Source organism: Nicotiana tomentosiformis, chromosome 10 (assembly GCF_000390325.3).
Source record: "Nicotiana tomentosiformis chromosome 10, ASM39032v3, whole genome shotgun sequence".
Lineage (NCBI taxonomy): Eukaryota > Viridiplantae > Streptophyta > Magnoliopsida > Solanales > Solanaceae > Nicotiana > Nicotiana tomentosiformis.
Genome location: NC_090821.1, coordinates 38,059,904 through 38,084,257, shown reverse-complemented (window position 1 = coordinate 38,084,257; position 24,354 = coordinate 38,059,904). Strand labels below are relative to the sequence as shown.

General features: G+C 37.8%; 1 protein-coding gene across 1 annotated transcript; it reads right to left on the bottom strand.

Annotated features, from left to right (window-relative positions):
• Positions 1–21,961: 21,961 nt before the first annotated feature.
• Positions 21,962–22,357, bottom strand: LOC138900034 (uncharacterized). Its single transcript, XM_070186735.1, has one exon. The coding sequence runs from the start codon at positions 22,355–22,357 to the stop codon at positions 21,962–21,964; it is 396 nt and encodes a 131-aa protein (XP_070042836.1).
• Positions 22,358–24,354: the final 1,997 nt, after the last annotated feature.

Sequence of the window (24,354 nt, the reverse complement as noted above, 5' to 3'; positions counted from 1 at the left end):
AGTGGAATCTACAACAAGGCAACGACTCTAGAAAAGTAGGTAAATGATAGATGCTACAAGTGTGGAAAAACTGATCACATATTCAAGAGCTTTCCTTTGTGGGAAATTGAATGGAAAAAGGAAAGAGTTGAACAAAGGAACATGAATGTTACACCCCATGTTTTCATACGTAAGAGTACGTCGTAAGACAATTGATGTAAGCTCAGAAATGAGATCATTTTTGAAAGTACATAAAGTAAGTTAATCATGTTACCTTGGAGGTTACAAATCTTTAAGATCATGAATAACAAGTATCAAGAGGGTTGGAAAGCTTAGAAGCTAAACGAAAAATAAGTTTCGTCGAATGTCGATAAGTTTGGAATGTTATAACATGCACTTTGGGGTGAGACTAGGTTTCTTAACATGTTAAGGAGGTTATGTTATTAGTTATTTTAGTCGTATGATATTCGTGTGTTATGTTTTTAAGTCAAGCGAGTTGTGGAATAAAAGTTGGCAAAGGTCATCACAAATTACATTCAAATATGTGCTGAAACTTAGGTCAAATGTAGCTGAGTTTTTCTCCCAATATACATGGAACTAAGGATGATCCACATATCAAATTGAAGATTTATGAGTCTAGTTTCTAATGCATTAAACCGTTTGTTGATACGAGATCATAGTAGAAAGATATTCGTATTTTTGCGAGATTATGCAAGTAGCTCCCTATGGGACCCACTTAGGTGGTGGTGTACCTATTCCACTTTAAAAACGATTTCGGACGACCTTTATTTCTCATTTTTCGACCCAACCTAGACCCAATCTCGTCCCTACACTCCTCCTAACCTTCCTAAGCAGATACCATAAGGGTCTGAAGTGATTCCAACGTGAATAAACTATATTTCAACATCAAAAGTTAGTTCTAGTGAAGAACAACACCTCTCTGAGGTTGTGTTGACATTGAGGATAATTGTGGGCTGTGTTTGGCTGAAATTTCAATTTGTTGCTACTGGCTAAGGTGAGTATAACAGCCTACTAATTGTGCTTAATCTTGCTTGTATGTTTGTTAAGTTGTTAGGATGATAAACTACAAGAAAATACTCGGATTAACTTGAGATGTTATTATTCTTGATGGATTGATTTGAAAGTTGCTCTTATGGACTTTAAGTGGCTGGAAATTATGTAAAAGAAGTTGTCTATGATATTATCTTGTGTTAGGCTATTTCGGGTAACTTTAAAATTGAATATAAGGTTGGAAATCCTTTAAAAGTTATTGGTTATTATACTGTCTATATTACTAAGTTCAAGAATGAATGATAATAGGGTTGAAGGGTGCTAAAGGGATTCAATCCGAGCTTGCCGCTCGTCGTGAAATGTTGATGACTTGTTAATGAAATATTTTGTACCCTATTATTGATGTAGTTCTTATTGTATTTCTCTGGTTGTTGTTGTTGGTATATAGTATTGGAGGAGGCCCTTGTTATAGGGGATATGCTGCCCAAATTTACAGAAACGAGCTACTAGTTTAAGCTGCGGACTTAGCCTTTACTCAGCACCGATTTTGAACTGATTTTGAATCTTATTATTCTATGGTAGATTGAGTTGAGTTTTTTTGAAAAATTGCTTGGAAGGTATTAAGGACTCAACGAAGTTAAGGTATGTTATGGCTATCCCTTCTTTCCTTTTCGCATGATCCATATGGTACAAACGAAATGAGTAAACACGGAACTTTCACAAATGACTCTATTCTTAGAAGTACTTGGGGAGCCTATGTTCTTGATTCTCCATGTGTCCTATTATGTCGTCTATTAATGGGTCTCAGAAAATACATAAGTTGATAAATTTTATTTCATGATATTAACTGAAAGCATATTGATCTTATAACATCTTGAGAGATCTTATTGACTTACTTTTTCTGTATTGCATTCATTTATACATGTACATTGATCCATGACCAGATGGCATTATATACACGTATATTATATGTATATAGGGTATGGGGAAAGGTTATGGCATTATATTCGCACCACCACTTGATCAGCTGGTATACGTTGAAGATTTTGCCCACAGAGGCCGACATGATATAATGGGATGCCCTCAGAGTCTTGATGATATTATTTATGCATATACCTATGCATGATATGACATTTATATGCATATGCATGACATTATGAATGTTTCATGATTCATAGAGCTTTCCAGACTTATAGGTTGAGTTCTTTACTCCATGTTTCTTTTATGTCTTTTATACACTGCTTTCATGCCTTACATACTCGGTACTTTATTTGTAATGACATTCCTTTTGTGTGGGGACACTATGTTTCATGACTGCAAGTCCCGATAGGTAGGTTGGAAGTCTTCCTAGTAGGCTATTAGCTCAGCGGAAGGTATTGGTGCACTCTACTTGCTCCAAAGTTGCCTATTTTGTCAGTATGCTTAGGACATGTATAGATTGGTATGGCGGGGCCTTGTCACTGCCTTTATGATGTTTATGTACTCTTTGAGGCTTGTAGACATATGTCATATATATGGATAATTGTATGGCCTTGTTTTCCTATATTTTGAGTGTACAAATGATCACTTCGATCCTATAGGCCCGTATGTCACATGTATAAGTTTGTATATCATGTTGGGTCATCCTATATCATTTTGGTACTCAGTTAAGTAAGGCACCAGGTGCCCGTCGTGGCCCTACGGTTTAAGTCGTTACAAGGAAGAAGAAACATGTTCATCAAAAGAAAGGAAACAACAAAGGATCAACCAAGGCTATGGTTGCTGCTTGGGGAGATAACTTAGATGAAAGCTCTGATGATGATGATGATGAAAGAGCATTAATGGCTATTGGAGAATCTGATGAAGAAACTGAGGTAAGTGTCTTTCAACTCAAAGACAAGATAAAGTTTTTTCTAAAGAAAGATTATCTGAATTACTACTAGAGTTGATTGATGACTCTAAAGATGTGAATAATGAAAAGGATCTACTATCAAAAGAGTATGTCATTTTGAAAGCAAAGTGCAAAAACCTGAAACTTAGGACTTGTGAAAATGAAAGTGAAAATATTGTATTGAAGAACCAGGTTCATGCACTTGATACAACTGCTCTAGAACTTAGATCTGAAAATCTAAAATTGAAGTTAGGAACAGGTAGAAAGATAGACGGTAACACACAACTCACTCTAGAAGAGAATTTAGGTAAAATAAAAGATGAGTTGTATAAAAGGGATGAACATGTAAGAGTCTTGAAGGAGGACCTGAATAAGGTTAAGCATGAGCTAGACAGAACTTGTAAATGGAATAGGTCCTCTGATGCACTTTCATGGCTACAGGAAGATCATAGTAGCAATAGACGGGGACTGTGCTTTGGGAACTGTGCACCTAAGTGGGATCCCAAAAAAAAGTACCTCACACTCCATAAGAATAAAATTTGCACACACTGTGGTAACACTAGTCACTATAAGAGTTATTGTACTGCAAAAGAAAAGGAAAATCAAAAGAACAAAAAATTTATTCTAGGGAAAAATAGGCTGTCAAATTGGGCTAAAAAGAATTTGATTTATCTTTTTTGCCTAAAGAAAGGGACCCAAACTATTTTGGGTTCCTAAGACTAACCCCGGATTTCCTTTTGCAGGTCCAAGTGAAGGGAAGCAGCCAAATATGGTTCATGGATAGTGGTTGCTCAAAGCACATGACTGGAAGCAAGAACTAGTTCCTTTCACTTGAGGACCTTAAAGGAGGTAATGTCTCCTTTGGAAATGGAAAGACACGCGAGATCATTGGGGTTGTAAAGGTAGGTAAGTCTGATTCTCACTCTATTGAGAATTTCTACTTGATAGATGGACTGAAGTACAGTCTAATAAGTGTATCACAATTGTGTTATAGAGGAAACATGGTAGCTTTCACCTCTAAAAAATGCTTTGTGATAGATCTTACCACTGAAAAGATAGTTTCGCAGGGAAAAAGAGTGAATAACATATATGTGGTGGATCTGACCATACTTTCAGATAATGAACGCCCTTGCTTAAGTGTGTTGGACAATGATCCCCTCATGTGGCATAAGAGACTTGGACATATAAGTTTAAGTCAACTCAACAAACTAGTCTCCAAGGACTTGGGGATAGGACTGCCTAACATTATATTCCAGGAAGATAAAGTTTATGAGGCTTGTTAAAGGGGGAAGCATGTAAGATACTCCTTTAAACGCAAGAAAATGGTAAGTACTACCAAGATGATGGAACTGGTCCATATGGATATGTGTGGACCAATGAGGACAATGAGTAGAGTTGGTAAGAAATATGTTATGGTGCTTATTGATGATTATTGTAGGTTTTTCTTGGACATTGTTTTTAAAATCTAAAGATAAAGCATTTGACATGTTCACTTCATTTGTTCGAAAAACTCAGAAACAACTAGGTAATCAACTTGCATCAATTAGGTTTGATCATGGCACTGAGTTTAAGAATGCTAAATTTTCTGAATTTTGTGATGAGCATGGCATACATCATAATTTTTCTGCTCCTAGAACTCCACAACAAAATTGAATAGTTGGAAGAAAGAATAGGACTTTGGAGAAGTGGCTAGGACTCTGCGGTTTAGTAAATTACCTCATAGCTTCAGGGCAGAAGCTGTGAACACTGCATGCTACATCATAATTAGGTGCATGACTAGACCTTTTGTTTAGAAGAATCCCTATGAGTTACTTAAAGGGATAAAGCCAAATATATCCCACCTTGAGGCATTTGGGTGCAAGTGCTTTGTGCACAATATTGGAAAAGACCTCCTGGGTAAGTTTAGTCCCAGAAGCGATGAGGGAGTATTCTTGGAATATTCTTCACATAATAAAAATTATAATATTTATAACAAAAGAACTATGTGTGTAGAAGAAAGTATACATGTTGTTTTTTATGAAACTAACATTATTTCTGAGAGGCAGGAACCAAATGATGAAGAAATTGGGATGGTAAGAAACTCAAATGAAACAACAGTCCAACCTAAAGCTTCACCACAGGAAGGAACAGGTGATGGAATAGGTCCTTCCACCTTGGGCAACCTGACAGGAGGAACTAAACAGATAGGAACTGATCCTCAAACCTCGAGGGAACCTATTCTTGAACTTGTTCCTCAGTAACAAAATATTGAAGGAACGTCTAGAGAAAACTAGTTGGTTGTGAAATCTTACAAGTATGAAAGTTCTCATCCCATTGGGAACATGATGACTGATCCAACCTCTAGAATCAAAACCAGATCTTCTTTAAAGATTCTATGTGCTTTTGATGCTTTTGTATCTCTTATTGAACCTAAAAATATTTCTGAGGCTTTGTAGGATGTAGATTGGGTAAAGGCTATGCATGATGAACTCAACCAATTTGAGAGAAGTCACGTTTGGCATATGGTACCATGACCCAAGGACAGAGCAGTGATTAGCACTAAATGGGTGTTTAGAAACAAACTTGATGAAGATGGAACAATTACATGGAACAAGGCAAGATTGGTGGTTCAAGGATATAGTCAAGAGGAGGGCATAGACTATGATTAGACTTTTTCTCCAGTTGCAAGATTTGAAGTAATTAGACTCCTTGTAACCTTTGCTGATTACATGGAATTCATTATCCATCATATGGATGTAAAGAGTGCCTTCCTCAGTGACTATCTAAAGGAAGAAGTGTTTGTCAAGCGACCTCCTGGCTTAGAAAGCAAAGAATGTCATGATCATGTGTACAAGCTTGACAAGGCACTTTATGGCCTCAAGCAGGCTCCAAAAGCATGGTATGAAAGATTGTCTAAATTTTTGCTTAAGCATGGCTACAAGAGAGGTAAAATTGAGAGTAGTTTATTCTTGAAAGAAAAGGGTAAAGATCTCTTGGTAATTTAGATATATGTTGATGATATAATCTTTGGAGCAACAACTGATAGGTTAAGTAAAGAATTTTCTAAGCTAATGGGGAGTGAATTTGAAATGAATATGATGGGTGAGCTTAATTTTCTTTGGGCTTACAAATTAAACAAATTCAAATGGAATTATGATCCATCAGCAAAAGTATGTAACAGAGTTGCTTAAAAGGTTTTAAATGGAATATTCCAAAGAAATTGGCACTCCTATAGCAACAGCCACGAGATTGGATTTAGATTAACCTGGCTCATCTGTTGATCAGAAAATGTATAGGGGGATGATTGGATTTTTGTTATATCTCACTGCTAGTAGATCTGACATTGTTTTCAGTGTAGACCTTTGTGCTAGATTCCAGGCAAATCCAAAGGAGTCTCACTTGAAGGCTGTCAAGAGGATCTTAAGATACCTAAAAGGCTCCACTAAACTTTGCCTATGGTATCCAAAAGGTAGTAATTTTGATTTAGTGGGATATGCTGATGCTGATTATGTAGGATTTCTTGTGTATAGAAAGAGCACTTCAGGTATGGCACATTTTGTGGCCTATGTCTTGTGTCTTAGGCCACCAAAAGGAAAAACTCTGTGGCATTGTCTACTGTTGAAGCTGAGTATGTGGCTGCTACCTCATGTTCTGATCAATTATTGTGGATTAAGAAACAATTAATGGACTTTATAATTGATGTAGGTTGTATCACCATCTTTTGTGACAACACTAGTGCAATTAGTATGACCAAGAACCCGGTTCATCACAAAAGAACTAAGCACATAGATTTTAGGCATCATTTTTTGAGAGAAAACTTTGAGAAAGGTTTGAGAATTTTGTGCTACTGATAAACAAATAGTTGACATCTTCACAAAAGCTCTAAGTAGAGATCACTTTGAAAGGAACATATTAGAATTAAGGATGACTAAGATAACCTAAAAGGAACCTGTTCTAACTCAATGATTGGTTAGATAATTTGTGAATTTTTTAAATAATTAGATTACATATTGCTCAGTCTAATACTTCTATTAGTATACTATTGTGCCATGTGCTAAAATATCTCACTGATGGCTAATGATATTACCCTTATTTTCTTGAAAAATTCAGTCTTACACAAGAGAACTTTCTGTGAAGAGCCTGGTTCATCAAAGTTATAAAGTATGCATTCTCCACTCCGCATATTCTGAAATAACTGTAATTGGATCATGATAAAAAAAAAAGGAGTCCCACTTAATCTCAACCTCCTTCGAACCAATCTGTTACAAACGTCCTTTCAAACTTAATCTACCAACGTGATTAGACCTCTAGACTTCAAAAAGTGTCGTTACACACTCAATCTACCCAACTTTATAATGATCTATAATTTTCATCTTCTTTCATCTCTCATTTTCTAATAGACCAAAGCTTTTCAAACCTAAAAATCTCTCAAACGTATTTGACTTTATATGGTTCAAATGGAAAACACATCTGAAACCACCAAGAACACTGAGAACCCATCATCACCTCCCAAAGAACCATCACCCACACCTTCAACCACCCAAACTCCCAATAAAGGGCGTGTCAAGATGCTTGCTCGCAAAATAGTTGCTGGTAGTGTACAAGCTAAGAAACTAAATGAGAAGTTAAAAGCCAGTCACACAGAGGAACGCCAACAATCAGATGAGTCCTTCAAGTCTGCAACTGAGGGGAAGAACCAGTTTCATCTGAAACTAAGCAGGTAACTTTTGGGTTAAAAGTTTCATCTGATGTTGTCTCTGACACGTCTGAAAATCTTGAGAAAAGATTTGTTCTGATTGGTGCTATTGCTGGTGTAGACTCTCATTCTGGATAAATAGGTGGTAAAAATAAAAAGGGAAAACAAAAAATGAGTGAGGGTGTTAAAGTAGATATGAGGGGAAAGGGAGAAGGAGGAGTGGTTGAATCTTCTTCACCTACTCCTGTTGGTCGGACAAAAGAAACGGGGGCAATGATGTTGTGGAGTGAGGAGGCTATTGAGGAAGAAGAAAGTTTAAGAGAAGAAGGAGGAAGTGGGTCTAGAGATGCAAGTGCAGTGGAAGGGCTGGTTAGGCTGAGGAAAAGGTTCCAAGAACCTGTTCCATCTAGGAAGGAACCTCTCCATGATCTACTGAAAAAAGGTGTCTGATAGATACAATCGAAAAAAGAAGAAGAGTCCATGAGTTAAAATCCCTAGAACTGCTATGGGTGGTAAAAAGAGACAGGATATCGCTTCTATCCCTGTAGAGACTTCTCCCACAAGAGGAAGAACTACAAGGAGTTAGAAGAAGAAGAGTGAGGTTGACCTAGAAAAAGCCTTAGCTGAGAGTAAAAAGAAAGTTGTTGCTAAAGGAAAGAAAAATATGGGTGAAATAAGTGAAACCATCGAGATAGAGGAGATGGACCTGGTCCTTCATGATGAGGATAAGGCAGAAGAAGTGGAGGCTATGACTCTAAGTGCTAAAAAGAGAATGACTTTTATCCCCTGCAATGTCTGTTGATACAGAAAGCTCTGCCTTGGCAAAGAACAATTCTGAAGGCGAGGCTCCTCATTGATTTAGAAGAGAAAGGAATGGTGTTGATACTGGAGAAGTTAGAGATTCAGGGCTGGAAGGACATGGTCCTTCAGCTGGAAAGGAAGTTAGCCCGAGCAGCAATTGTGGAATTCTTTGCTAATTGTGAGATAGAGAATGGAAGGTTAAATAATATAGTGAAAGGAGTGATGGTAAGCTTTCATGATAAAGATTTACGGGAGATTCTAGGTATACCTGCTTAAGGTTAAAATGACTATAATAAGTTAAAATAGCCTAGTCTAGAGAATCTACCTACCTCACTTGCCATCACAAAGAAATTTGCTGATAGGGACTTATAGTTATAATCTAGGACTGTTTATAAGAGTTAAATGAAGCCTGGCCACAAAGTACTCTTTTCATTTCTCAACAAAGTGGTTCTGCCCAGGCAGAAGACAAGGCACATTGCTACCTTTATGGACTTGGTCCTTGTGGAGTGCTTGGACAGTGGGAGGTAGATAAATTGGCCAGGGTTCGTCATCTAACTCCTAAATAGGGTGGTCTATTGCACTAAAACTCATGCCATCCCCTTTGGGTTCATACTCTATGCTGTACTTGCTCACATTAAGGTTCCTCTCAAGAAGTGATGAGAGAGTATTCTTGGGATATTCTTCACATAATAAAGCTTATAAGATTTATCACAAAAGAACTATGTGTGTAGAAGAAACTGTACATGTTGTTTTTTATGAATCTAACATTATTTTTGAGAGGCAGGAACCAAATGATGAAGAAATTGGGATGGTAAGAAACTCAAATGAAACAACAGTCCATCCTAAAGCTTTACCACAGGAAGAAACATGTGATGGAATAGGTCCTTCCACCTTGGGCAGCATGACAAGAGGAACTGATCCTCAAATCTCGAGGGAACCTATCCATGAACCTATTCCTCTGTAACAAAATATTGAAGGAACATCTAGAGAAACCCAGTTGATTTTGAAACCTTACCAGAATGAAAGTTCTCATCCCATTGGGAACATAATAACTGATCCAACCTCTGGAATCAAAACCAGATCTTCATTAAAGAACCTATGTGCTTTTGATGCTTTTTTATCTCTTAATGAACCTAAAAATATTTTTGAGGCTTCATAGGATGTAGATTGGGTAAAGGCAATGCAGGATGAACTCAACCAATTTGAGAGAAGTCAAGTTTGGCATCTGGTACCATGACCCAAAGACAGAGCAGTGATTAGCACTAAATGGGTCTTTAGAAACAAACTTGATGAAGATGGAACAATTACATGGAACAAGGCAAGATTAGTGGTTCAAGGATATAGTCAAGAGGAGGGCATAGACTATGATTAGACTTTTTCTCCAGTTGCAAGATTTGAAGCAATTAGACTCCTTGTAGCCTTTGGTGCTTACATGGAATTCACTCCCCATCATATGGATGTAAAGAGTGCTTTCCTCAATGGCTATGTAAAGGAAGAAGTATTTGTCAAGCAACCTTCTGGCTTTGAAAGCAAAGAATGTCCTAATCATGTGTACAAGCTTGACAGGATGCTTTATGGCCTCAAGCGGGCTCCAAAAGCATTGTATGAAAGATTGTCTAAATTCTTGCTTAAGCATCACTACAAGAGATGTAAAATTGATAATAGTTTATTCTTGAAAGAAAAGGGTAAAGATCTCTTGGTAGTTCAGATATATGTTGATGATATAATCTTTGGAGCAACAAGAATTTGCTAAGCTAATGGGGAGTGAATTTGAAATGAATATGATGGGTGAGCTTAATTTTTTTTTGGCTTACAAATTAAATAAAATTCAAATAGAATTATGATCCATCAGCAAAAGTATGTAAAAGAGTTGCTTAAAAGGTGCAAAATGGAATATTCCAAAGAAATTGGCATTCTTATAGCAACAGTCACGAGATTGGATTTGGATTAACCTGGTTCATCTGTTGATCAGAAAATGTATAGGGAAATGATTGTCTTTTTGTTATATCTCACTACTAGTAGATCTGACATTATTTTCAGTGTAGTCCTTTGTGCTACATTCCAGGCAAATCCAAAGGAGTTTCACTTGAAGGCTGTCAAGAGGATCTTGAGATACCTAAAAGGCTCTGCTAATATTTGCCTAGTTATCCAAAAGATAGTAATTTTAATTTAGTGGGATATGCTGATGCTGATTATGTAGGATTTCTTGTGGATAGAAAGAGCACTTCAGGTATGACACATTTTCTTGGCCTATGTCTTGTGTCTTGGGCCACCAAAAAGAAAAACTTTGTGGCTTTGTCTACTGTTGAAGTTGAGTATGTGGCTGCTACTTCTTGTTCTGATCAATTATTGTGGATTAAGAAACAATTAATAGACATTAGAATTGATGTAGGTTGTATTACTATCTTTTGTGACAACACTAGTGCAATTAGTATGACCAAGAATCCGGTTCATCACAAAAGAACTAAGCACATAGATTTTAGGTATCATTTTTTGAGAGACAACTTTGAGAAGTATTTGAGAATTTTGTGCTACTGATAAACAAATAGTTGACATCTTCAAAAAAGCTCTAAGTAGAGATTACTTTGAAAGGAACATGTTAGAATTAGGGATGACTAAGATAACCTAAAAGGAACCTGTTCTAACTCAATGATTCGTTAGATAATTTGTGAATTTTGTAAATAATTAGATTACATATTGCTCAGTCTAATACTTTTATTAGTATACTCTTGTGCCATGTGCTAAAATATTTCACTGATGTCTAATGATATTACCCTTATTTTCTTGAAAAATTCAGTCTTACACAAGAGAATTTTATGTGAAGAGCCTGGTTCATCAAAGTTATAAGGTATGCATTCTCCACTCTGCATATTCTGAAATAACTATAATTGGATCATGATAAAAAAAGAAGTCCCACTTAATCTCAACCTCCTTCAAACCAATCTGTCACAAACGTCTTTTCAAACTTAATCTCCCAAAGTGATTAGACCTCTAGACTTCAAAACGTGTCGTTACACACTCAATGTACCCAGCTTTATAATGATCTATAATTTTCATCTTCTTTCATCTCTCATTTTCTAAAAGACCAAAGCTTTTCAAACCTAAAACTCTCTCAAACATATTTGACTTTATATGGTGATTCAAATGGAAAACACATCTGAAACCCCAAGACCACTGAGAACCCATCATCACCTCCCAAAGAACCATCACCCACACCTTCAACCACCCAAACTCCCAATAAAGGGCGTGTCAAGTTGCTTGCTTGCAAAATAGTTGCTGGTAGTGTACAAGCTAAGAAACTAAATGAGAAGTTAAAAGCAAGTCACACAGAGGAACGCCAATAATCAGATGAGTCCTTCAAGTCTGCAACTGAGGGGAAGGACCAGTTTCATCTGAAACTGAACATGTAACTTCTGGGTTAAAAGTTTCATCTGATGTTGTCTCTGACGCGTATGAAAATCTTGAGAAAAGATTTGTTCTGGTTGGTGCTATTGCTGGTGTAGACTCTCATTCTGGATAAATAGGTGGTAAAAATAAAAAGGGAAAATAAAAAGTGGGCGAGGGTGTTAAAGTAGATGTGAGGGGAAAGGGAGAAGGAGGAGTGGTTGAATCTTCTTCATCTACTCCTGTTGGTCGGAAAAAAGAAACGGGGGCAATGATGTTGTGGAGTGAGAAGGCTATTGAGGAAGAAGAAAGTTTAAGAGAAGAAGGAGGAAGTGGGTCTGGAGATGCAAGTGCAGTGGAGGGGCTGGTTAGGCTGAGGAAAAGGTTCCAAGAACCTGTTCCATCTAGGAAGGAACCTCTCCATGATCTACTGAAAAAGTTGTCTGATAGATACAATCGAAAGAAGAAGAAGAGTCCAGGAGTTAAAATCCCTGGAACTGCTATGGGTGGTAAAAAGAGACAGGATATCGCTTCTATCCTTGTAGATACTTCTCCCACAAAAGGAAGAACTACAAGGAGTCATAGGAAGAAGAGTGAGGTTAACCTAGAAAAGGCCTTAGCTGAGAGTAAAATGAAAGTTGTTGCTAAAGGAAAGAAAAATATGGGTGAACTAAGTAAAACCATCGAGATAGAGGAGATGGACCTGGTCCTTCATGATGAGGATGAGGCAGAAGAAGTGGAGGCTATGACTCCAAGTGCTAAGAAGAGAAAGACTTTTATCCCCTGCAAAGTCTGTTGATACAGAAAGCTCTACCTTGGCAAAGAATAATTTTGAAGGGGAAGCTCCTCATTGATTTAGAAGAGAAAGGAATGGTGTTGCTGCTGGAGAAGTTGGAGATTCAGGGCTGGAATGACATGGTCCTTCAGTCGGAAAGGAAGTTAGCCCGAGCAGAAATTGTGGAATTCTTTGCTAATTGTGAGATAGAGAAGGAAGGGTAAATAATATAGTTCAAGGAGTAAAGGTAAGCTTTAATGATAAAGAACTAGGGGAGATTCTAGGGATACCTACTGAAGGTTACAATGACTATAATAAGTTAAAATGGCCTAGTCTAGAGAATCTACCTACCTCACTTGCCATCACAAAGAAATTTGCCGATAAGAACTTATAGCTATAACACATGGCTGTTTATAAGAGTTAAATGGAGTCTGCCCACAAAGTACCATTTGCGTTTGTCAACAAAGTGGTTCTTCCCAGGTAGGAGAGGAGGCGCATTGCTACTTTTATGGACTTGGTCCTTATGAAGTGCTTGGACAATGTGAGGCAGATAAATTGACCAGGGTTCATCATTCAACTCCTAAATAGGGTGGTCTATTGCACTAAAACTCATGCCATCCCCTATGGGTTCATACTCACTGCTGTACTTGCTCACACTAAGGTTCCCCTCAAGAAGTGGGATGGTAGCATAAGTAGAGATTACTTTGGGGCCAATATCTTCACTGATTGTGACTATGAAGTCCTTGTTGCTCCCAAAGAACCTGTTTCATCTAAGAGGGTGCACAAGAATAGCAAAGTGTGAGCATTGGAACAGGAGAGTGGAGCTAAGGATGCAGAGATTGAGAGACTGAAGAAGAGGCTGGCTGAAGTAGAAACTAAGAGGGACTCTCTCAGGTCTGAGCTTGCAAATGAGAAAGAGAAGAATAAGGGAATTCTTCAAGATATTTTGAAGCTGCTTCAGGCCAGAAACCAAGAACCTGGTCCTTCCCAGTCTTAAACCTTTCCTAGCCTAGTTTGCAACTAGTGACCCAAGTGGGATGTTTTTTTATTTTTTTCTCATGGTTCAGTACTTTTATTTCTTTTTATGCTTTGTGGGTGAATTTTATCAATAATAATCACTACTTTTGCTCTAATTGTTTGTTGATATTTCTTAGATGGCTAATATTCTTAGATTTATAAGAGAAAATTGAATCCATGATCGCATTTGATGTAGCCTTTGTGACCATGAGTAAGATCTGCTAAAATCTGGTTACGTAACTTAGTTATGCAAATTTTCGATGATGCCAAAAAGGGGAAGATAAGTGCTTTTGGTTTGGACTGTGATGTTTATAACCTAATCAACCTCGTCCTTGGTGATTTGTGACTTTAAAATGGAAAGAGTTCTAAAATTATGTTGATGTTGAGCTTAGTTGAAATAGGTTCCATACTTATGAAAAGCATAGATTTTGTCATCATCAAAAAGGGGGAATTTGTTCGCTTAAGCGACTTTTTGTTTTGATGATTGACAAAGGAACACATGCATAACCTAGGTCCATGGATAGTATACACAGGACACGAGCAGATGCAAGCACAAGGCATGCACATGTAGGGGATAAGTATAAATGGTTATATCTGATATTCTCTGAATGAAAAGGTTGCATATTTGATAAGAAGCAGGACTTTACTTGGAGAGAACTATACCCTAGATAAGGGAAGAGTTAGAGATTGATGTTAACTAGAACTCTTCCGCCAAGAAAAAGTATAGCATCAGAACTCTAGTTAATCGTAATCCTACTAACTTTATATATTCCAGGATGTTTTAATTTACAAGCATCGCACAAACGCTGAAGTTAAGCAAAAATTGAGAGCAAAATAGCCAGGCTTTTTGCAAGAAATTTCTATGTGTTTTAAGTGTTCGAAACTGAAGCTATATGGACCAAATAGAAGAACCAGTTCTATGTGTCTATCTTTTATTCTAGTTCAATTGTAGTAGGGATTTTTAGTTGTACCTTTCAACTTTATTTAGAAGCATTTGTACTAGGTACTTTGAGTTTTATTGTTCAAGTTAGAGTTAACTTGAAGCCGTCGCAAGAGCCTGTGGCTGGTTGCTACAAGGGTTAGAGATAATCCTTAGGTTTACAAGAGTTTTGTAAACATTATTGTTTGGATCAGTATTTTAGTGAAGTGCTGGTAATAAACCTACTGGGAAGTAGGTCGTAGTTTTTTTACCTTTTGAGCCAGGTATTTTCCATGTAAAATATACTTGTGTTCTTTACGTTATGCTTTATTTATTCCGCATCATTAGAGTAAGGCGCGTAGAAGAACCAGGTCCTCCTATAATATAGTGAATGTAAAAATTGGATACCACGCAAATCAACTCCCCTCTTGTGTGTTATTGAAGTATAAAACATCAGGGTGTTTGCACATAAGTTGTCCGTACTATTTTTATTATTGATATTTGTACATACGGCAAGACAAGGTGGTATATATATATATATATATCGAGTTTGCACATGTGGCGAGACAAGGTGGAATAGTTATTAATGCGCGTGTGGCAAGACAAGGCGGGCATTTACTTTATTGTTGCGCACGCGGCGAGACAAGGGAGCGGGCGGGCTATGTCAGGGATGAATTATGATGCCCTGGGGCATTGTTATTGATGATATTTACTTTTTTTGTGTGTCATATATATTACGGGTTTTGTTGTGTTGTTTCTAATGTGCTATTCGGTGTCTCTAATTTTACTTGTTGACTTGAGCTATGATAGTACATTAACCATTTACATGTATTCTTGTGTACCTGCATTCTGTGTGTGGTTGGATTGGTACGTGAGTTGTCCATGCGGATATAAGATATTGTTACTATTGGCGCGTGAGTTGTCCGTACGGATATGCGGTATTGTTACTAGTGGCACATGAGTTGTCCATGCAGATCTAAGGTATTAATGGTATTTGCACGTGAGTTGTCCATGCGGTTGTGATTGATAATATGGGCAGGAGATGCCATGTGATTATGATTCGTGATTTGGGACTCGTGATTTGTGATTATGAGGTCTGGTACATCGGGGTGATTCTTGTGTAGACCTTGTGATAGTAGAATTGATTATTTAGTTGCCATTTGTTTTCCTTAATTGGTTTCACTGATACTTTAGTTGTGTTATGATTACTTGTTGCATTATCACCTATTTATTCCTTATTGCTATTTGTTGTTTCTATTTTCCATTGCTAGCGTTATATTGTTATTGTTTCCATGCTTAGCTTTACATTAAAATTGGTTCCTCTGTTAGCTTTATATTATTATTTTGCATAGGTTTATTATGTCTAGTATGTATCTTGACTTGAAACTCATCACTACTCCATCAAGATTAGTCTTGATACCCACTAGATACCGCTGTGGTGTACTCATGCTACACTTCCGCAAATTTTTGTGCAGATCCAGGTGGCTCGAAGCGTGTCGGTCATTAGTTAGTTATTGGAGATTCGCTACGGAGACTTCAACGTATACTACCATTCCATTCGCAGGCTTCTGAGTCACCTTCTGGAGCCTTACTTCATTTTCGTTTACTTTTATTCTAAACGGTGATGTATTTTATTTCTCTTAGTTACTCTCAATTGAGCTTATGGCTCTGTACTACTGGTTTTTGGATTTATATTATAGTTATTCCATTTTTGGCTTTCTTAAACTTTTTATCAGTCCAAAACAATAGCTTAGTTGTTATTCTGCTAAATTCTCAGCATGTATAAGGCTTACCTAGTCTTAGAGACTAGGTGCCATCACTATCCTTAAGGTGGGATTTTTGGTCGAAACAGTTGGCCAGGGCTGAAATTGTTGAATGTTTTGCCAATTGTGAGATTGAAAATGGATGTGCCACCAGTGAAGTAAAGGGAGTGAATGTTAGATTTGATGACAAAGAGCTTGGGGAGATTCCAGGTATACCTGCTGAGGGGTATAATGACTATAAAAAGTTGAAGTGGCCCAGTTCAGAAAATCTTCCTACCTCATTGGCCATCACCGGGAAATTTGCTGAGAGGGACTTAAAGCGGGAACCCGGGATAGAATAAAAGAGTGATATGAAACCTGCTCACAAAGTATTGTTTGAATTTGTCAACAAAGTGGTTCTGCCCAGGCAGGAAAGAAGGCACATTGCTACCTTCATGGACCTGGTCCTTATGGAGTGCTTAGATAATGGGAAGCAAATAAATTGTCCAGGGTTCATAATCCAGCCCCTTTATAGGGTTGTTTGTGGCACTAAAACTCATGTCATTCCTATTTATTTATCCTAACTACTGTACTTGACAACTTTAAGGTTCCCCTTAAGAAATGAGATGTTTGTACTAGCAAAGATTACTTTGCATTGGGACTATGACTGATTGTGACTACCAAGTCCAAACTATACCCAAAGAACCTGGTTCATCCAAGAGGGTACATAAGAACAATAAGGTTAGAGCATTGGAGCAGGAGAGTGGGGCTAAGGATGCTGAGAATGAACGACTGAAGACAAGGTTGGCTGAAGTAGAAGCTGAGAGAAACTCTCTCAAGTCTGAGCTTGCAAAGGATAAAGAGAAGAATGAGGTCATTCTTCAAGACATGTTGAAGTTTCTTCAAGCCAAGAACTAAGAACCTGGTCCTTCCCTGTCCTAAACGCTTCCTAGCCTAGTTTGTAACAAATAACCGAAGTGGGATTTTTCTATTCTTTGCTCATAGTTCTATGTTTTTATTTCTTCTTATGCTTTGTGGTAGGATCTTATCAATCAATGAAATTCACTGCTTTTTCTCTAATTGTTTGTTGATATTTCTTAGATGGCTAATATCCTTAGATGGAAAAAGAGAAAATCGAATCCATGATTGTATTTGAAGTAGCCCCAATGCCATGAGTAAGATATGCTAAAATTTGATTACTTAACTTAATTATGCAACTTTGCGACGATGCAAAAAGGGGGAAGATAAGGTCAGTTTTTGCTTTAGACTGTGATGTTTATAACCTAATGAACATTGTGTTTGATGTTGAGCTATGTTGAAACTGGTTCCTTGCTTCTAAAAAGCAAAGAGTTTGTCATCATCAAAAAGGGGAAATTTGTTGACCTGAGCGGTTTTGGTTTTGTTGATTGACAAAGGACCACATCCATGAACCGGACCCATGGACAGTATACATCGGTCTCGGTCATATTCAAGAAAAAGGCATGCACGTGTAAGGGATAAGTATAAGTGATTATTTCTGATATTTCCTGAACTAAAAGATTGCATAATTGATAAGGAGCGGGACGCCTTACTTGAAGAGAACTCTATCCAAGATAAGGAAAGAGTTAGAAGTTAAAGATAACTAGAACTCTTCCACCAAGGAAGAGTAAAGCTTCAGGTTTCTAGTTATTCCTAATTCTTCTAACTTTTTATATATTAGTTGTATTCTATTTTATAGGTGACACACACACACTAAAGTAAAGCAAGAATTGACAGCAAAATAAGGCATTTTGTCAGCAATTCCTGTGAGTTTTAAGAGTGCAAACCTGAAGCTACATGAACCAGATTGAAGAACCAGCTTCATGTGACTGTCTTTTATTCTAGTTCAATTGTAGTAGGAGCTTTGGAGTTGTACCTTTCACCTTTTCTTAGAAACATTTGTACTAGGTACTTGAGTTGTATTGTTCAAGTTAGAGTTAATATGAAGCAGTCGCAACATCATGTGGATTGTTGTTACAAGGTTTAGTGTTTAATCCCTAGTTTTACAAGTGGGTTGTAAACATTGTTGTTTTTGGGCTCAGAGTTATAGTGAAGTTTTTGGAAAAATCCTACTGGGAAGTAGGTCGTGGTTTTTTCACCTTTTGAGCCGAGTGTTTTCCACGTAAAAATAGTTATATTCTTTACTTTCTGCATTATTTTATTCTGCAAAAGTAGATTCAGGTACGCATAGAAGAACTAGGTCCTTCTATAATCCAGTGCACGAGAATATTGGTCACCACACAAATCACTTTCCATCCTCATGTGTGGTATTGAAGTATAAAACATCACAAGACACTCACAATAAACATGTACGGGCGATAAATAAATGACAACAAAATAAAAAGAAAATTGGTAAACATATAAGAATGGGACCTGAAGATCAACTAATAGAGGGCCCCAGAATAACAACATCTCAAAATACTCATATCACAATACCGGAATAGAACATTACAACTACAAACATTACAACATATCATATTCCATTGCGGCGTGCAACCTGATCCTAATATTTATCACAATATCTGTTGCGGCGTGCAACCCGATCCTAATATCATATCAATATTTGTTGCGGCGTGCAACCCGTTCCCTATATCAATTCATTTCAAAACTGTTGCGGTGCGCAACTTGTTCCTAATATCAACTTATTAACATGAACAACTCAACGCAACCAAATTCTGTAATCTCAGCACAAAAGGAAATAAAGCGTATAGAACATGAAGGAACTGCCAGTATAAACCGAGAATAACCAATACCTCGTATTCACAAACCTCGACAAATCATCAATACAAGAATAACTAAAGGACTCCCATAATAGGACACAATATAATAAAGTGCAAAAGTAAGGTAAAGACAATAACGGCAAGTAAAGACATGAATCAATGTAGGTAAACAATTAATACAAGTAGGAACATATAGCTGGAAAGCAGGTATTGATTGAAGAATGAATAGACAGAAACATGTAGCGACTAATTGATAGATAACAAATAAGGCATGAACAACAAGTAAGAACATGTAGCAAATGAAAGTAAGTAACGAAATGTAACAAAGAATAAATAAAGATATAAAAGTAAATAGCCCAACCCATATGCTTTAACACATGACAACGCATATACACTAGTCACCTCCTTTATACATCATCTCCACACATAATTCACGTGGAAAATAGACCAACAAGTCCTAATTCTTTCAAGTCAAAGTTAAACACGACACTTACCTCTTTCCGCAATCAAATCAATAATCCACCACGGCTTTTCATTTATAACAAGCCTCCAAACTAACAAAATCTAGCAAAATATCATTCAAACAGTCTAAAATAAGCATTAGAAACTACCTACAAGTGAAAAAAGTTCAATCTTTAATGAAATTGAAATAGTCAACAAAAGTCAACCCATTCGCCCTTGAGCCCGGATGTGTTATTTGTTTCGAAATCTGACTTCAATTTGAGATCTAAATCTGAATTTTCTAAACTTCCTAAATTCTACCAGAAACCCCTAATTTCTATCATGAATTCATAGATTTGATGTTAAAAAATCATGAAAAGTAATTGAAATTTAATGAAAACTACTTAAAGATGCTTACCAATGAATTTGGGAAGAAAGAGTTCAAAAATCTCCACTAGAGAGCTTAGGGTTGATAAATGTCACAAAATGAGCTAAGTCCCGATTTCCCCCTCTTTTACCCAACTGTAGATGCCGAAATTGCAAATTCTTGTTCTCAATTGTGGTGTTCGCAAATGCGAAACACTGATCGCAAAAGCGACAAGTGCTACAGACCCACTAATGTCGCAAATAGAAAGTTTCCTCCATCGCAAATGCGCACAAATGCTTTGTAAATGCGAAGCTGACTCCCTAGGCACTATGTCGTAAATGTGAACTTAGATCGCAAATGCGGTCGTATCTTAGTATGCAGAAGAGAATTATTCTTCGCAAAAGTGAAGTACCAGTCCCCAGCCCATTTTCGCAAATGCGATCATTTGACAGCAAAATCAAGGATCGCAAATCCGAGCCAAACCTTACAAATGCGAGATCTGCGTGCTTGCACCAACAGTCTCAAAACTATTCTACAATGCATCTGAAACTCACCCGAGCCCCTCGGGCTCCAAATCGAACATGAACACAAGTGTAATAATATCCTACTAACTTGCTTGCTACCTCAAATCATTAAAATAACACCAAATAACAAGAATCGATCATCAAAACTCAAAATTTCAATTTGAAAACTCAATTTTCATAATGTTTCACATAATATGCCGAAATGCGCTCGGGTCACTCCGGAACCCAATCAAACGTGCGTACAAGGCTAAAGACATTATACGAACCTACTAGAATCGTCAAAACACCGATCTAAGGTCGTTTACCAAAAATGTTGACTGTGGTCTACTCTAGCTTCATTTTCAATCAAAAATCACATTTTCTTCAAACTTTTACGTAAAAACTTTTCTAAAAGCAACGCGGACCACGCACGTAAATCAAGAAATATCAAGTGGATCTATGAGTTCTCATAATAATAAAATTAAGGCTAGTACTCAAAAGGAACTATCGGGTTGTCATATTTTCCACCTCTAACAGAAATGTCCATCCTCGAACATACATAAAAAAGTACCCGGACTGGTAAATAAGTGGGGTTATGTACTCCGCATATCGGACGCGGGCTCCCATGTAGCCTCCTCAATTGGCTGACCTCTCTATTTCACTTTCACAAATGAAAAACTCTTGGATCTTAACTTTCGAACCTGTCGGTCTAGAATAGCCTTCGGCTTTTCCTCATAGGTCAGATTTTCATCAAGCTGCATCGTGCTGAAGTCCAAAACATACCATCAATCCTCATGGTACGTACGAAGCATGGAAATGTGAAATACCGAATTTAGCCATGCTAGGCTAGGAGGCATTGAAAGCCTATAAGCAACCTCTCAACTCTCTCCAAGATCTCCAACAGGCTAATAAACCTCGGGCTGAACTTGCCCTTCTTCCAAAATTGCATCATGCCCTTCATATCCGACACTCGGAAAGAACCTTCTCACACACCATGTAAGCCACATCTCGAATCTTCCGCTCCGCATAACTCTTCTGCCTAAACTGAGCTGTACAAAGTTGTTCCTGAATTACTTTAACCTTCTCTAAAGCATCACGGACCAACCCAGTGCCCAATAATCTAGCCTCATCGGGCTCAAACCAACCAATTAGCGAACAACATTGCTTCCCATATAAGGCCTAGTACAGAGCCATCTAGATGCTTGACTGATAGCTGTTGTTGTAGTCAAACTTTGCTAGAGGTAAATATTTGTCCCACTAACCCCCGAAATCCATAGAGCATGCCCGCAACATGTCCCCCAATATCTAAATAGTGCGCTCGAATTGTCCGTCCGTCTGAGGATGAAATGTGGTATTTAGCTCGACCTGCATGCCTAACTCATGCTGTACCGCTCTCAAAAAATGTGATGTGAACTTCGTGCCTCGATCAGAAATGATAGAAATGGACATGCCATGCGGGCAGATAATCTCCCAGATGTAAATCTGAGCCAACCGCTTAGAAGAATAGGAAGTGATCAGCGGAATGAAGTGTGAGAACTTAGTCAACCGATCCACAATAACCCAGACTGTATCATATTTCCTCAAGGTCTGTGGTAAGCCTACCACAAAATGCATAGTTATACGCTCCCACTTCCACTCCGGTATCTCCAATCTTTGAATCAACCCACTCGGTTTCTGATGCTCATAGTTCACCTGTTGACAATTCAAACACCGAGAGACATAAGCAACAATATCTTTCTTCATTCTCTGCACAAATAGTATTGTTTCATGTCATAATACATCTTCGTGACACTTGGGTGAATGGAATAGCGCGAACTATGAGCCTTCTCAAAGATCAACTTTCTCAACCCATCAACATTTGGAACACAAATCCGGCCCTGAAGCCGCATAACACCATCATCTCCAATCACAACCTCCTTAGCACCACCCCGCTGCACTGTGTCTTTCAACACCAAAGTGTGAGGATTATCAAACTGGCGAGCCTTGATACGCTCCAACAATGATGACTGTGCCACAACACAAGCAAGAACCCGACTAGTCTCCGAAACATCCAATATCAAGAACTGATTGGCCAATGCTTGAACATCTATAGCTAGTGGCTTCTCCACTACCGGTAAATATTCCAAACTGCCCATGCTCTCAGCCTTCCTTATAAATGCATCGGCAACTACATTGGCCTTCCTCGGATAATATAATATAATGATATCATAGTCTTTCAGCAACTCTAACCATCTCCGCTGCCGCAAATTAAGGTCTTTCTGTTTGAATTGGTGCTAGAGACTCCGATGATCTATATAGACCTCCCATGGAATACCGTATAGATAGTGCCTCCAATTCTTCAGTGCGTGAACAATGGGTGCCAACTCTAAATCATGCACAAGGTAACTCTTCTCATGAACCTTCAATTGCCGAGATGTGTAGGCAATCACCTTACCATCCTGTATCAACACCGTACCAAGTCCAATACGTGATGCATCATAATACACGGTGTAAGATCCTGAACTTTTAGGCAACGACAATACTGGGGTTGTAGCCAATGCAGTCTTGAGCTTCTGAAAGCTCACCTCACACTCGTTGGACCATCTGAGAAGTGTTCCCTTCTAGGTCAACTTGGTCAATGGGGATGAGATAGATGAAAACCTCTCCACGAATCAGTGATAATCACCCGTCGAACCCAAGAAGCTCCTAATCTCTATAGCTGAAGTAGATATAGGCCAGTTTTGAACTGTCTCAATCTTCTTTAGATCCACCTTAATGCCCCTAAAAGATAAAACATGGCCCACAAATGCAACCGAGTCCAACCATAACTCACACTTCGAAAACTTAGCATATAATTTAATGTTTTATACTTCAATACCACACAAGAGGGGGGTGATTTGTATGGTGTATAATTTTTGTGTGCACTAGATTATAGAAGGACCTGGTTTATCTATGCATTCATTAATTACTACTAGAAATTGGCTAAAAACCGACCTAAAATACCGACCAACGTTGGTCGGTTATGGCAAATTACCGACCAAAACACGACCATTATGGTGTGGACGGTGTTTTGATGGTCGGAATGGCTTACCGACCAAAGTTGGTCAGAAATTACCGACCAACTTTGGTCGGTATATTAAAATGACCATCTGACAAGTTTAATTACTTACCGACCAACTTTGGTCGGAAACATATTTTATTAATTTAATTTTACCGACCAAAGTTGGTCGGTTTAACTAAATTATGTTTTTTTTATTAATTATTAAAATTAAAAAAAACCGACCAACTTTGGTCGGTAATTGAAAATATATATTTTTTAAAACTAATTAAACATTACCGACCAACTATGGTCGGTAATCTCAACAATGCAAGCAAAATACCGACCAAAGTTGGACGGTAGTCTTGAATTCTGGGAATTCAACGTTCATTAACCGACCAACTTTGGTCGGTTTTTCTGGGATTAATTTTGGCATAAAATGCATGTTTTGGCAGCTAAACCACCTGCCAGCATACCAATACAACAACACAACAACAACAACAACAACACAACAACAACAACAACAACAACAACAACAACAAAAACACAACAACAACAACACAACAACAACAACACAACAACAACAACAACAACAACACAACAACAACAACAACAACAAAAACACAACAACACAACAACAACAACAACAACAACAACAACACAACAACAAGAACAACAACAACAATAACAACACAACAACAACAACCAAAACATTCAATAAATACTTTAAAACTAACAAATTAAAGTTCAATTGAACATAAAAATCCAAAACCAAGTTAAAACTAATTACAACTAGTTCAAAACTGGTTCTATTTGTCTAGTTCAAAGTATATAAAAGTCAAGGGGTGTTTTGTACAACATCATTATCACCATCTGATGAACTTTCATCTATAAGACGATATAGAGAACGGTCTTGTGGAGGACGGGAAGCACGATCACGGGGAGGACGGGAGGAACGATCACGAGCAGGGCGGGAGGAATGATCACGTGGAGGTCGACCCTCTGGAGATGACTCACGAGATCGGGGCAATGGAAAAGCTCCACTAGATAGGAGAGTTCTGATCTGAGCTTGCATGCCAAGGAATTGAGCATCTCTAAGCCTTTCTCTTTCCTTGG